Here is a 14,940-nt window from a genome sequence, read left to right as displayed (position 1 = left end):
AGACTTAGAGGGGTCAAGCCTCCAACTCTACTACCCTCTGACATCCTGTGGGAAAGGCTGGACCTCTATGGAACGTTCTAGAACAACACGTCCAGCTAGTGAAACAGAACTTGTGGCTGGTGGGAGGGAGCACGTGTGGCTTGGGCAGGGGGTGTGGTTAAAGAACAAGCTTGGCCATCAGCAACCAGGCTTGAGAATCTGACAGTCCATTAGTGAAAGGGCCCTGCATCAACGTCGGAGCCTTCTCCTCTGTGCGTCTCTCTGACTCTCCGGCCCCTTCTCAACCCTCAGCCTCTTTCCTGACTCACTTCATAATTGATGGGATGCTTTGCACTCCTGAGTAACTGTCAAGGACAGTCTACAGCCTAAGAGTCTAGCCTTCCTGGCACGGCTCTGTGGATGCTGGCAAAGAGATGACAGTCTGTTTATTGATCATGGTAGAAATAGTAGCCCTAGTCTCAGCCTGCTTGCACCGGTTCCCTGAGCCCTACTTTCTACAACAGCCCAGAGAAGCCAGGATGATTCCAGTGCACACAGTCACAGTGGGGTGCTTTATGGGACAGTGGGAGGTAAGCATACCTGCCCTTGGCTGTAGCAGGAGACAGTAATTCTGTCTTACCTGGTTGCTCACTAGACAGACATCCTTAAAAAAAAAAAAAAAAGCGCTTCCTACCCAACACAGTGGTAAAGTACTGGCCTAGTGTGTAAAGAGCCCTGGATTCACTCGCTAGCCTTGCAAAAACTGGAAGTAAAAGATAGTTCAGCACAGAGGGCATCCAGTGTCTTGCTTGCGAGCTGTGCAGAAATGGGAAAAACACACAGTATTGTCACTGTTGTGTGTGAGAGAGAAATAAGAATTCTATGTACTCAGCAAAGTACAGCCAGCTCCTCAATTGAGCCTGTTTGGAAATCTCCTACAGTCTTTCTGTGGGCCCTTGGTGATCATTTAGGAGTCAAATGCTGGTAGAGATCAGCCATTACAAAACTATCTAGTGGTGATTAAGCCTTCACCATGTGTCTCACTGCATGCGAAGTACCTTGCACTGGTACCTCAGGGTAGCTGAGAAACTATGGGCAGAGACAGTACCTATTTCTTATACAGGAGAAAACTCTACTTTGAAACGTTGCATTGTAAATGGCAGAGCGGACACTAAATACAGGTTGGCTGAGCTCAAACCTCTGTACCCCGAGAAGCATACACTTCCCCCTCTTTCAGTTTTCTTTGGCTAAGAAGCTGATGGTGGACGTGGTAATAGTGTGGTAGTGCTATGGTGCTGATGCTGGTGGGTAATGATAATGGGGCGGGGAGTGGGGGGGGGATAGTGATAATAGTAATGGTGCCAGTGTTGATGGTGGTATAGATGATGGTGAGAGTGATGGCGGTTATGGCAATGGGGATGGGTTTTAGATTGTGTTTCACCAGGTAAAATTAGTGGAATGCTTGCCATGTAGGCAAGATCAGGAATATCCTACTCGCGGACATGATACAAATATTGTTACCACCAGTCCTCCAGAACATCCTACAATCTCTTCGAGGCGGGCGGCCTTCCAATTTTATGAACAAAGAGTGGTGGATTGCAGGGGCTGTCCTTGCGCAAGACCAAATAACTGGTTAAGTTAGGAGCCTGGAATCCATTCCCATCCCACTTTGCCACAAAACGGACACTCTCACCAAATAAATATGTTCCTAAATAGACCCTAAAGTGCCCTGAAATATGTCAACGCCATCTGAAACATGCTTCATGATGAAACCGCTCACTGTAGCTTGTTAAATATCTTTATTTCTTTGAAAGATAAGCACATATGTAGAATGTAATCACCACATTGACTAAACTTGAGTTTTTGCAGGGGCCTTTATCTGGCTTTCATAGTATTTCAAGTGCCAGGGAGTCTGACACACTTGAGCCATTCACAGCCTTCCAGCGGTCTCTTCAGCTGGCCCTTTCTTTCCCATTTTTTTTTAATTCTTAAAGTAATTAATGAGTCAGTTTCCTTGCAGGTGCCTCCCACTTAGCACTCTCTAAGCAGTCTCTCCCATGGGGAGACATGATTTGCTAAAATCACCATTATCATTCTCTTCAAATCTCAAGGCTTTGTTCAAAATAAATGTTATGCTGTTTTGCTCTCGCTGTATCCCTAGACTACCCTCCCCAAAGAAAACGATATAGGTGGATCTGGAAATATGCGCGCAGAATTTTTCCCCTACCCAGGTTGCCTTGGTAACCATCGCACTAGCGTCTTCCAACAGATGTCTGAGGCTTGGCTAAGGTGTGCACACTAGTTTTACAGACATGTTTACCATTGCTCATTAACCTAGCCATTCCCAGTATCTTCCAGACCTGCATTGAAAAGGATCTGTACCTTCATGCACATTTCAAAACACCAGTGAAACAGAAGTATTTTAAAGGGGTTTATTGTTGCTATTTTCTTATAAGCACGTGTGGGTCCTCTGGTTGCCACCATGTTGTGTCATTGTCCTTCTTTTGTTCAGTCCTATGGGGCACTGGGTGGCGTCCAGTGACCACATCTCCTGGGTTTGCTATGTAACCACCACTGTATATCTTCCCACATCTGGCAAGAATGAGGAGATTGCTCAGCCTTTATGGACAAGTTCTGTGAAGCTGGGACCATGGCTTTTCCCCCCCTTTAACCATGTCTATCATTATCTTTTATATTCATTAGTTATTTCAGTTCTTCTTTGCAATGGCCACATTATCTTTTTTTTTTTTCCTTCAAAACTTTTGCTGAATAATTCTATTTTTGCAAAGTACTTTAAAGCTGTCCTTAAGTGATTCCTAATACCATGTCGGGAAGGCTGGGGTCATGTCAGTTTAGTTTGCTCTCTGATATCTTGTTTAGGTGAGATCATGGGAACTTCATATCTTTAATTTTTCCCATGAGCATGAGGTTATCTGTGTGAATTATGCAAGTCCAGCAGGAGTTGTCAAATAACCCTGAGATGTTTAACTCAGTAACCCCTCGGTTAGCTGCAAGGGTTCAGCTACTCTGAATTTGTTCTAATGGCAGAGTACGCATGTTGCAGCAGCCCCAACAACCTTCACTTTTTATCATGTACCACAGCAGAGTGTGGATTGCTGCTGTTTACCTTAGCATCGAACGGACAGACTTACCAGGATCCTAGCCAGAAGTTACAAGAGGTCGTTGGTATTTTCTGTTTCTATTATAGTTTGTTTAAAATGAAAGGTGTGCTAAAATGAAAAATCGAAAGGTGTGTGTGTGTGTGTGTGTGTGTGTGTGTGTGTGTGTACACGTGTGCGCGCGCATGTGTGTGATTTTTTTTAATTGATATATTTTTATGAATGTTTGGTATTCTGCATTTCAACATTCTGACAAGTGGGTTAGAAATTGCTGTTATGGAATGATCACCAGTCTGTGCCTCATACATCTTATAGAAGAGGTAGAGGAATTTATTGATTGATTGTCCTGAGATCTCCTGGTCCAGCCATGGGTGTATGCATCAGAGGTACTGAGAGATAGGGAGGTTGTGGTAAGAAAGAACATCGTTTGCAGAGCCTGTCAAGACCATGATGGGAATAAAATGCTCTAAGAATGTGTCAGTAGCACTCGCTGGCTGCCTGCGTAGACCTCTTCTCTCCCTTTTCCAAGCTGAAGCTGTTGTGTCTACCACATCACTATCTCTTCCTGTGCTGCCATGTGTCAGTCAGTTGCCTGTGGTGGGAGACCATCAAAAAGCACAAAATGACGTTCTGAGTTCCCAAGGGCCGTGGTTACAAACTTATCTCCTCCACACTTTCCAACAGAGTAGAAAGGAAGTCAAATACTTGAATAGAGATTGCAATACCCTGGTGAGCACTAAGGAATGCTTTTAAAAATAAACCCAGCGGAGGTAGAAATTCTGTATCAGACAGTATGACCTCAGATCAACAGAGAGGTTGGGGGAGGCTCTTGGTACCATCAACAGCAAAAGGTGTCTACATGAAGAACGGCTAGAGAGGGCTAGTCAGGGAGCCAGGAGGGTTCTAGGGCCTCGCACTAAAGTGTGTTGTCGACATTGTCCATTCTCTTTGGGAGGCCAGTACAGAGGTCTGACCTCTGCATCTCCTCGACCTGAGTATTCCTCTTAGAATCAAACAGACACAGGGATTGCCAAGTGCTTTAGTAAGGCTAGGAATGGAATCCAAGAACAGACACGTTATAGCAGATGTTTATTGAGCTATATTCTATGCTATTATACTAATTCAGTTTAAATATGACACTAATCTCTTTTCAAGACAGGAGATTGCAATTTAGCCCAAGCTTGTCTTGTACCACCACACCTGATTAATAACCTGTCTTGTCATATAGAGTGCATAATGTATAGGTCTTTAAAAGTATATCTGTAATTTATAGTGAACTTCATTCTCTAAGATTTGAAAATTTTAATCAGTTTAAAAAACAAAAATAAATAATACAAGGTACATGTATGCCATATAAAAATGGATCAAATAAATTATGGGAATATGAGTGACAAAGTACATCCTAATTTTATTGCATCATTAAGTCAAATAAGTCTTTTGTGTTTATAAAAGAAATAAGATAGACTGACGGAAAGCTGCCCTGTGCTTGGCAGGCATCCTCCAGCCTGCTCTTGCTCGCTGTCTAGTAATACAGAGATTCAGATCCCACACTGCTCTGGTGAATCTCGAGTAACAGGAGCACACATATCTTAGATAAAATAAGAGCGAAGGCCTGGTAGCATTTTAAAAATAAACTCTCATTTTGGAAAACGTTTTAAGTGGTCAAGTGATCTTTTACTGTTTTAGTTAAGAGATGTGAAGCCCATTGTGAGTCTGCTAGACTGGGGTTAAATATAGCTAGCCATAGTGCTGGATGCTAAGCATTGTGACTGCCTTTTCAGCTGCTCTGCCTACTACTGGGCAGCTCCTGGAGCTCCAGGCAACATGACATCAGAGGCCAGGCTGGGTCTGCAAGGTCGAAGTGGCCTTCTTCCCACCAGGCTCTTAGAACCAAGCCAGAGAAATGCCAGGTTCCCTGCTAGGGTGGACATCTATGCAAACTCAGCTCAAAAATATTCGAGGAAAGGAAAAACTAATACCCGCCCCCCCCTCAAAAAAAAGAAAAAGCCAATTTGAAGAAATAGAAAGGGCAACCAAAAGCACTAAGAGGGGGGCTAACAGCCCCTCAGAAATCCCACCACCCAACCAAGTCAGGTTTACAAACTTTACTTCCTTTCCTGGACAAATCCAGAGTCTGTCAGACTAGCTGTTGAGAATGGAGAAGTGTGGGCTGATCAAACAGCAAGTGAACATGTTCTCCTGTGTTCCCAGTAAAAGCCTCAAGTGTGCTGGAAGGTTCCACATTAGTGAATGGTTTTAAGGAAGCAATAGAATAAAAATAAACGTATTCTGTCATTGGCACAAAAATAGAACATATATTATTTGAAGATGAAGGGGGTGGGGGGAAAGCCCTCGAGTTTTCTGCCCTTTTGTGCCCTCGGTCAGTTTTGTCAAATCCCGATGGGGGAGCCTCGTGCGTGCATGGGGACTCTATGCCGTAATTCAGTGCTCCTGCCCATGCAGTTATGTCTGCTTTTAACTTAGTGCCTGGAGGTGCCTCCTCCCAAGCCACCAATTTGAACCAGCCTTGTTGCACTTAGTTCTAAATCTGTGGCAGTTAGAAAGGAAGTGTCTAAAAGATAATGCTGGACTTTTAAAAGATAATGTTTAGTTTTCTGCCCACAAAGCAGATGTTCCCCGTACTGCTTCCAATGGACTGACTAGTCAGTGCCCACAGAGCCAAACTGCTCTGTGTTTGCCAAGAGCAGAGGCGCTCTGAATCACGGCAGAGGAAGAATTCCTCAACATTCACTGCCTCCTCCCCCGCTGGCTCTGCCTCTGGCTGATCAAAATCTATGACTGAGTAAGAAGCAGTGGCTCAATTCCTGACCAGGAATAATTCACTGTTGAGTGAATGGCAGGAAGAGGCCTGAGCAACCACCTGAGCAGACAGACAGAGTGGAGCTTGTAGGGCACTGAGAAGGAAGGTCTGAGGTGAGAGGAAGGCCAGGGGATATGGCCTGGAGATACTCTTTCGCACGGTTCGGTCAGTCAGCCCAAGGAGGCCCCGCACCCGGAATAGAAAACAGCACTACCCACCCTAGCAGGTATCAGGAAAAGAGGCATTCATAAAGCTTTTGTGTGGGTCACAACACTTCCGAGAAGGCCGGCTCAAAGCCAGAACAGTGTCCGAGCCGTACGGCGGTACTCTTCTCCATGGTCCCCAAACTAGACAGCTCCCTGTAGTGCTTTGGTGAGGGGAGGAGCCTGCACCTGTCCTCCAGGTCAAGTGCAGGACATCACCCTCGCAGAGCCCGCTTCTCTGGGAAGATGCAAACGTGCCCATGCCACCCACCCCTCCCACCCTTCCGCTCTCAGCCCTGCTTGTCATTTCTCCCAGAAAGCACTTCTCACTGGACCCGTAACCCGTAACCAGGGCCGTGTGCAGGTAATGAATTCCAGAACGCCACAGCCGTCCATCCCCACAGACGTTCTGACCCAACCCCACCTCAACAAACGCTGCCGTGGCTTTCCGGGATCCGTTTGGCATTGCTTTTCCACTCATGATCTCGGTAGCCTCTTCTTTGCTGTGTTTTTACACTGTGCTACCCAGTTTCATCCTCTTTACTCCCTCCAATGTGAGTAGGCCTCCCTTCCACTTCAAAAAGAACTACTTTATCCTCTCCCTTTTTTTTTTTTTTTTTCTTTTTTTGAGCTGAGGATCGAACCCAGGGCCTTGTGCTTGCTAGGCAAGCGCTCTACCACTGAGCTAAATCCCCAACCCTTCGTCTCTCTTCTTTTTGGAAAATATTTTACAGTTCTTAGTGTCACTCTAAGCATTCCATAGCTGCTCAATACATATTTTCTGATTAATTCGAGTACAAACTAATGGTTTTCAAATTAATTTAAACAGTATTTTTTAAGACTGGTGAATAAGAAATAAAGGAAACAAAAACAGAAATACTTTTTTCTGCATTCCAATAAAGCTTTATTTATAAGCACTGAAACTGAAGTTCTAGATCATTTTCATTTACAAAAAAGTGCCATTTTTTTTTTCCTTCAGACATTTGAAAAATGTTAAAGCTACTCAGGAGACAGAGGCAGGTAAATCTCTGTGACCTCAAGGCTTGGTCTACATAATGAGTTCCCGGCCAGCCAGGCCTGCATAGTGAGACTCACACAAAAAATAAAAATAAAAAATAAAAAGGAAAAACTACCTAAAAATTATCCTCAGATTGGCTTAGTTAGTAAAAGTACTGCTGCCAAGACTGACAAACTAAGTTTAATCCCCAGAAGTAGAGAACAGATCCTGAAATTTGTCCTCTGACTTCCACACTTGTACCATGGTATACACACACACACACACACACACACACACACACACACACACACCACATAAATACAATTTTTTTAAAATTATCCTTAGCACATAAACCATTCAAAAACAGACTGGGGAAGTAAATCAGTATGTAAAGTGCTTGCCATTCAAGCGTGAGGACCTGAGTTCAAATCCCCAGGATCCATGTAAAACCAGGCTCCACAGCGTGAGTCTATTATCCCAATGCTCCTAAGACAATAGAAGGAGGTAGAGACAGGAAAATTAACAGAAACCCTCAGCCTTCTATCCTGGGCATACGCAGCAGTGAACAGAAAGAATCTTACTCAAACCAAGTAGAAGGCAAGAATTGGCACCTGAGGTTGTCCTCTGACCTTCGCACATACACTGTGACACACACATGCACACACATACACGCATACATATATGCACATCATACACAGACAGAAACACAAGGGAAAAAAACAAAGTGTTTTGGACCTTTTATTGACCCCTGATTTAAGTGTTGGGGGTCATTCAAGCATTCTGTGTAAGCTGGGACTTCACTGGGACTTCAGGGCTCAGGGCTGAAGAGGGGCGGTTTTTGTTAACAGGCTGTGTGTGACTCATTCTGCATGATGGATGGTGAGGGCTTGAGATAAGACAGTGTTGACAAGGACGCACAAAGGAGGCTATCTGGGAGATGTGTGTTTTGGAACCAGCCTCAGCAGAACTTACCAATAGACATGCGCACTAAGGAGTAAACAGAACCGGGTCCCGATTTCAGGTTAGAAATCAGGCGTCCCAGCCTGGAAGGCTGCTCAGGCTCTCACTGACCAGAAAAGAAATAGGATACAGCTTCTTAAAAGCAGCTGCATTTTCATTTATGTGTTTTCTTTTTTATTTAACAGTTTCATACATAATAACAGTGTACTATGATGATGCCCATCCCCACAATCCTCTGGTCCCTCTCCCATTCCTGATGACTCCTTCCCCATCCTCCTCCTCCTATCCTGATGTCTTGTGTTTGCTTGCTTTGTTTTCTTTTTTCTTTTTCTTTCTTTTCTGGAGACAGGGTTTCTCTGTGTAGTTTTGGTGCCTGTCTTGGATCTCTCTCTGTAGTAAACTGGGCTGGCCTCGAACTTACAGAGCTCCACCTGGCTCTGCCTCCCGAGTGCTGGGATTAAAGGCGTGCACCAACGCTGCCTGGCTTATTTTATTTCTTATGCTGCTAACCATAGCTGCCTGCAACAGTCCTGTCATAGCCAGAAGAACACGTTTGATAATACCCCTCTTCCAGAGCCATTTATAGGGTCTTCCTTTCACACTCAAAGAGGGAATACTATGGGCAAGAGAACCTCACAGGAGATTTCCCATCTGGTTGTCGTTTGGGGAAGCACTTTTGCTGACTAGATGGTCTCATGCAGGGTTACTCTATAAAAACTGCAGCCCTGCTCACATGAAGGGTAAGGCGTGCTAGACCTGGTATGCACAAAAAGAAAGAAAACTCTCCAAAAAAGTGACACTTTGGTGGTCTGTAGTTACCCTCTCATATTGGCATTCCCCCATCTTGAGACACTAAAAGTCAGTGCTAAGTGATCCCTTCCAAACATATCCTAGAATCCAAACAAAACGACCGTATTAGAGGACACTGAGGCAGTAGGATCTAAGAGACTAATGGAGTGAATGCCCTCTTTCTCTGTGACTCACAAAACCACACCTCATCATACAGCAAAGAGAGAGGAGAAGCTTGTAATCTCAATTGTTAGTAAATGTTACGTTACCGTAAAAGGACATAAATCATCAAGGTTGCCTGGCAAAGTCTTCCCACATGCCTACATCTGGAGGGTTTTTGCAGTGTGAATATTACTAGAAATTCAGTTGATTTGTGTTGTGATTTATCATATTACTGGGGGGACAAGGAAGACCAACTTGAGTAAGAAACTCTATGGGTTCTATATGTGTGCTAAACACCCTGCAGGAAGATAAGACTGAAGAATTGACTAAGTGTGTATTGAATATCACATCCCTAAATTTCACACCGTGGACTTGATTTATTATTATTATTATTATTATTATTATTATTATTACATTTATTTATTTGGAATGAGGCGTGCATGCACCAGCATACATGTAGAAGTTAGAGGAAAACCTTCAAGAGTTAGTTCTTGAGGCTGGAGAGATGGTTCAGAAGTTAAAAGCACCGGTTGCTCTTCCAGAGGACCCAGATTCAATTCCCAGCACCCAAATGGTGGCTCACGACTTCTGTAACTCCAGTTCTGGGGTATCCAATGCCCTCTTCTAGCCTCAGCAGGCATTGCATACATGTGGTCCATGATATACATGCAGGTAGAACACCCATACATATAAAATAAAAATAAAGTTTAATTTTAAAAAACGTTAGTTCTCTCCATCTGCCATGTAGGTCTTGGGGATCAAACTCGGGTCAGCCTTGGCAACAAGTGTTTTTGCCCCCGAGCCATCTTGCTGGCCCCACAGCCTTCTACTTGCTAAGCATTGGCTTTCCTTTCTCCTTCTATAAGATGGAGTATCCCATTTCGATTTCTGTAGCATTTTTTTTCTTTCTGAAAGGTTTTGAGGAATTACTAAGTGTGCTTTGTTAGTAAATCTGAACCCTTTGGGGCTTGAGAGTAGTGCTCGGATCAACCCTAGGTATCTGTGCATGCTGGGCAAGTGTTCTGCCACTTACCCCAAGCTTTCAATGTGCAATTATTTAGCTGTCTTCTGTGATAATCTGCCCAAGAAATCTGTTAAATTAATACATGGGGAAAATGAGCAAGAAGATGAATGATTACCTGAAATGTATGGCTTTGAAAAAGTTGCATCAGCTTCATAAGACAGATAGTTTAGTTACCAAGGTATAGGTTCTCCTATGCGGTTTAGTGCAGAAGTGGTATTTTTCATTACTTTTATTTTATTGAATACTAGTGATTGAACCTAAAACCCCATACATATGAGCCATACATTCTACCCCTAAGCTCCACCCCAACCCCAAATCTTCAGGTACAAAATATTAACATTCTCAAAGGGATGTCTCACCCCTTTCTTTGAAATCCTTATGCCTCCACATCTCTTCTCTGAGCTCATTCCATTGCAAAGATTGAGTGCATACAAGGACAGTGATTGGCAGAATGGAAGCACAGTAGCTAGCACTGGCCTTCTTCTCTCAAGCCCGTGTTCTGCTGTTTGCACCCTTAGAAGCTGTACCTTGCTGGCATCCCTGGCTTACATAGGGGAAAAATGAGACCTGAAGAGCATAGTGACTTACCCAGTGCCATGTGGCTAGTCCCTGGGGTCAATCCTTGAGTGCTGATTGCAATAGACCACCACAGTGTGTCCCACTGAGCAGCACCTGTGGGCTCAGCCTGATCCTCGACCTTTATCCACCCCCTCAGGTCCCTCCACACCCTGACAGCCTCACTGGCCAATCCACAGAGCCTCCCTCCACATGTTCTTGCGTCTTTGAGCCTCTCTGGTCCCTTGTATATTTTTGCTAGTCCCAACCTCACTCTACATTTCAAGTTACTGTAAGTCTTTCAGATTGAGGGCAGCTTAACACATACATCAAGTAATGTGTGAGTGTGCCCAGATGGACTTATGTCCACTCCTTTTCTGAGCAAAGAAGGTTTACTGGAGCAGTGGTCTCTTCTGACTTGGCCTCTGTCTGGTTCTGAAGTTGATGCCCACCATGAGATTGGAGCCTGGCCCATCACTATCTCCTTTCTAGGCTGCTACAGAGTGCCTGAGCCAGATGCTTATCTGCAGATTATCCTCACACTCAGCCCATTCTTCACCTAGATGTAGTTGGAAGTTTTCCTGTGTCCTGCCCAGTCTGCAGCCGCTCAGACCCAAAAATCACACAGAAGCTTATATTAATTATAACTGCTTGGCCATTAGCTCAGGCTTATTACTGACTAGCTCTTACACTTAAATTAACCCATAATTCTTATCTATATTTAGCCACATGGCTTGGTACCTGTTCTGCCTTGTCATCTTGCTTCCTCTGTGTCTGGCTGGCGACTCTTGACTCAGCCTTCCTCTTCCCAGAATTCTCCTTGTCTGCTTACCCCGCCTATACTTCCTGCCTGGCTACTGGCCAGTCAACATTTTATTTATCAACCAATCAGAGCAACACACATTACAGCAGACAGAACAACATTCCACAGCACCTAGATCTAGAGGTTTCTATAACTAACTTCGATTTCCACACCCTGCCTAATACCTCTGTGACCTCTCATGGCCCTTACACGAAGCTCCCGAAGTAATCTGGCCCCTGCTTGCCCAGCATCCTTGGATTTCTCACATCCTTTACATCTTGCAAAACCTGCTGTGGTTTCTCCTGGAAGTGCCCCCCTTATCTTGCTTTTGAACCCTCACTGACTGTTCAAAGCCATAGTATTTGTACTGCTGTGTCTTCTTTGCCGCCCATGACGTGACAGTTCTAGCCCTAGGGGCAGAGTCAAAGCTCAGTAAATATCTCTTGCCTGAGTAAAGAGAAGTCATTCAGTCTTAATTTTTCAGCAGTTTTGCCCCCATGTGCTTTCAACCTTCCTAATCTGCTTTTGCTAGTATTACTGACTGGACTTCATCCCTCCTTGCATAGGTGTACTCTTGCTCTTTGTATTCTCCCAACCTTCTTTTGTTACATTCTTTGGGTCCTCTCTTTTTAAAATGTGTGTGTGTGTGTGTGTGTGTGTGTGTGTGTGTGTGTGTGTGTGTGCGTGTGTGCTCGCGTGCGCACGTACCTTGAGACATTTCTGGCTGCTTTTTGGTCTTGTCTTTGGGATAACCAAACAGTAATTCCCACATGCTTGTGTTGCTTATGCTCACCTTTGCTGAGACTTTTGTGGAGCTCACCTACAAATCTCCCAGCCCACCATGAGTCTCTCAGCCCACCATGAGTCTCAGCCCACCATGAGTCTCCCAGCCCACCATGAGTCTCCCAGCCCACCATGAGTCTCCCACCATGAGTCTCTCAGCCCACCCACCGTGAGTCTCCCAGCCCACCATGAGTCTCCCACCCTGAGTCTCTCAGCCCACCGTGAGTCTCCCAGCCCACCATGTCCTTCTGTAGCAGCCTGAGCCCAATGGGAGCTAGTGCCCTACAGTGCAGGAAGGATGAATGACTTACCTGTTTCCTCGTGTGAGAACGGGTAAGGCTTCCTCTCCACTGCCCATTGACATAAGGATAAAGCAGCATGTGGGAGCAGGGACTTTAAAGGAAATAGGATTGTTTTATAAGGAAAAGGATTTTTTTTTAAATTTTAGAATTAAAAAATAAAATTTTGTTTTGCTTAAGTTTTAATAATAATAAGAAAATGACCCTAGTCAGAATTACTTGTGAAAGAATGCAGCCCTAGATGTTCTTAGCAATATCTCCCCTTGGGCCTCCTGTCAGGGCTAATGTGCTTTTTCTGTTTCTAGAGGTAACCTTGAAGGTGCATATTAGTGACGCCAGCACCCACCAACCCATCGCAGATGCGCTCATTGAGATCTTCGCCAACCAGGTGTCTCTTGCCTCTGGCACATCGGGTGCGGATGGGGTCGCTTTCATCAAGTTCCAGTATAAGCTGGGTAATCAGCTGATTGTCACCGCCACGAAACACGCCTATGTGCCAAACTCTGCCCCGTGGAAGCCCATCCGATTACCGGGTAAGTTGGTCATCTTTCTCTAAGACAGACCTCCTTGTCCAAGTGATCAAGGATGAGGTCAGGCACGGAAGCACTTTCGTGGTAGGAGTCAGGCAGGGGAATCTGTAGGCCAACTCTTTGAGTCACCCATGCGGGTGCCATTATGTGGAGGAACGGTGGGGTGAGTATGTGAAGCTGTCTGGGGCCCCCCTGTACACGTACACAGAGGCCACAGCATCTCAGTTTTCTGCCTATTTCCCAAGTGCTATACCTTATGCCTGCTTGATAAGCAGTCATGTGAGCTCTGTGCTCTCGTGTCCGGCTTCCTCTCAACTTCACAGACAGCCCTGAGTTCACGGGAGAGCGAAGGACAGTAGACTCCACATATGCGCCACTAGCTTTCCTCGTTGCTGCAACCAAGGACCTGGTCAGAGCAAGCTAAGGAAGGAAGCGTTTGTTTTGACATCCGGTTTGAGAGAAAGTCCATCTTGGTGGGAAAGACTAGATAGCATCAGGGGCAGGAGGCCGCTGCTGGCGTTGCATCCATAGTCTGGGAACAGGGCATGAAAGGCGTGTGCTCAGCTAGCGTTCTTCCTTATATGCCCTTAGAATGTCCCCGCCCATATTCAGGGTGGGTCCTCTCACTTCAGTTAACCTAGATAACCCCTCCCAGACTGCCCAGATGCTTGTCTCTGGTGATTCTTAGATTCTGTCAATTTGACAACCAATAACATCATCCCAGGATAGAACTCAGGCATCAAAAAATGCAAAACCCTTTTCACTAGGTTCCATCTAAAGGAAATGTTTGGTCTCCCCATTGTATCACTGGAAGTATTCCAGGGTGGGGGGTGCAGAGCGTATCCGCCTGCTTCAGAATAGCGGCCCCACGAGGTAGGGTCTATATATATTATTCGCCAAAGTTACAGTCTATAAAGGTTTCAATCCCAGAACTGGTAAACACTGAATCTCTATTACAAGGGAAAAAGAAAAGGTTAACTTCCCAGGGCGCTCTAGTCACAACATTTTTATCAGCTGGTCAATATATACCTCTATTTTATGTGTGTTTGTTTAAATATGCTGCTGAATAAATGTAGTTGACTTGTTAACCTTGTGCTCAATCCCACAGCACTATAACCTGTGTCTGAACAACGTCTATCTATCCCCTTCTTTCTCTATAAGGCCTTCTCATACTCAGGACCCTTAGCATTGTACATGGAGGCCATGTAAAATAGTGAAATTACCGACAGAAAGTACAAAATGTGAAAACTTGGCACAAATAGGTAAAGAAAAGTCACTCAGCAAGAGAGAGCTGAAACAAGAAGATAGAGTGTCACCCTGGGCAGCCTCTGCTGGGAATGGGCACCACGTGACTGTCTGTGGGCACTGTGATCACAGGCACGTACACACAGGGACTGTTGATTGGAGAGTGAAAGGGACGTTATAGCAAGCATGTCCGCTTGTAAATACGGGACCTGTGAATGGTGAGAATCGGCCATCTAGTGGCTTTCATTTTGACACCTTTAATATGAACCAAAGGAAGGAAATGGTTCCCATACTATCCATTTTCTTGAATGAGTCCAATAATGGAAACAATACAGTTTAATTGAGAGAGTTGTGGAGACAGTGTGAAAACACCTAGAACCCAGGCCTGTCTTCCACTAGCTGGCCCCACCCTCATGGGCCCACAGCAGGGCTTCCAGAGCCTGTGTTTCTAGTTTCTAAAAAGGAATTAATTGGCCTGAATCATTTCAGAAGACCTTCCCATGCCTTTGACTATTTGCTGACCTTTTCAATATAATAAAGGCACTCCACACTAGCACCTAAAAGAAGTGTGACCAGAATGTAGACTGGCCGCTGGTGAAAAGCAGAGTAAACTGTTGTTTTAGTGTGTATTTTTAGAAGTGGAGTCTAACACTTCTGGAATTCCAAACAACT

The 14,940-nt window shown here is 44.9% G+C and overlaps 1 protein-coding gene across 1 annotated transcript in view; it reads left to right on the top strand.

Annotated features, from left to right (window-relative positions):
• Window positions 1–14,940, top strand: part of Fam171a1 (family with sequence similarity 171 member A1) — a 126,593-nt gene that overhangs the window by 53,013 nt on the left and 58,640 nt on the right. Inside the window, exon 2 of the mRNA XM_028862781.2 lies at window positions 12,799–13,026. Within this exon, the coding sequence (XP_028718614.1) occupies window positions 12,799–13,026 (228 nt within the window). The remainder of the gene's footprint in view (window positions 1–12,798; window positions 13,027–14,940) is intronic.

This window comes from Peromyscus leucopus, chromosome 5, assembly GCF_004664715.2.
Source record: "Peromyscus leucopus breed LL Stock chromosome 5, UCI_PerLeu_2.1, whole genome shotgun sequence".
Classification (NCBI taxonomy): domain Eukaryota; kingdom Metazoa; phylum Chordata; class Mammalia; order Rodentia; family Cricetidae; genus Peromyscus; species Peromyscus leucopus.
The sequence above is the reverse complement of the archived record's forward strand: the minus strand, read 5'-3'. Positions and strand labels throughout refer to the sequence as shown.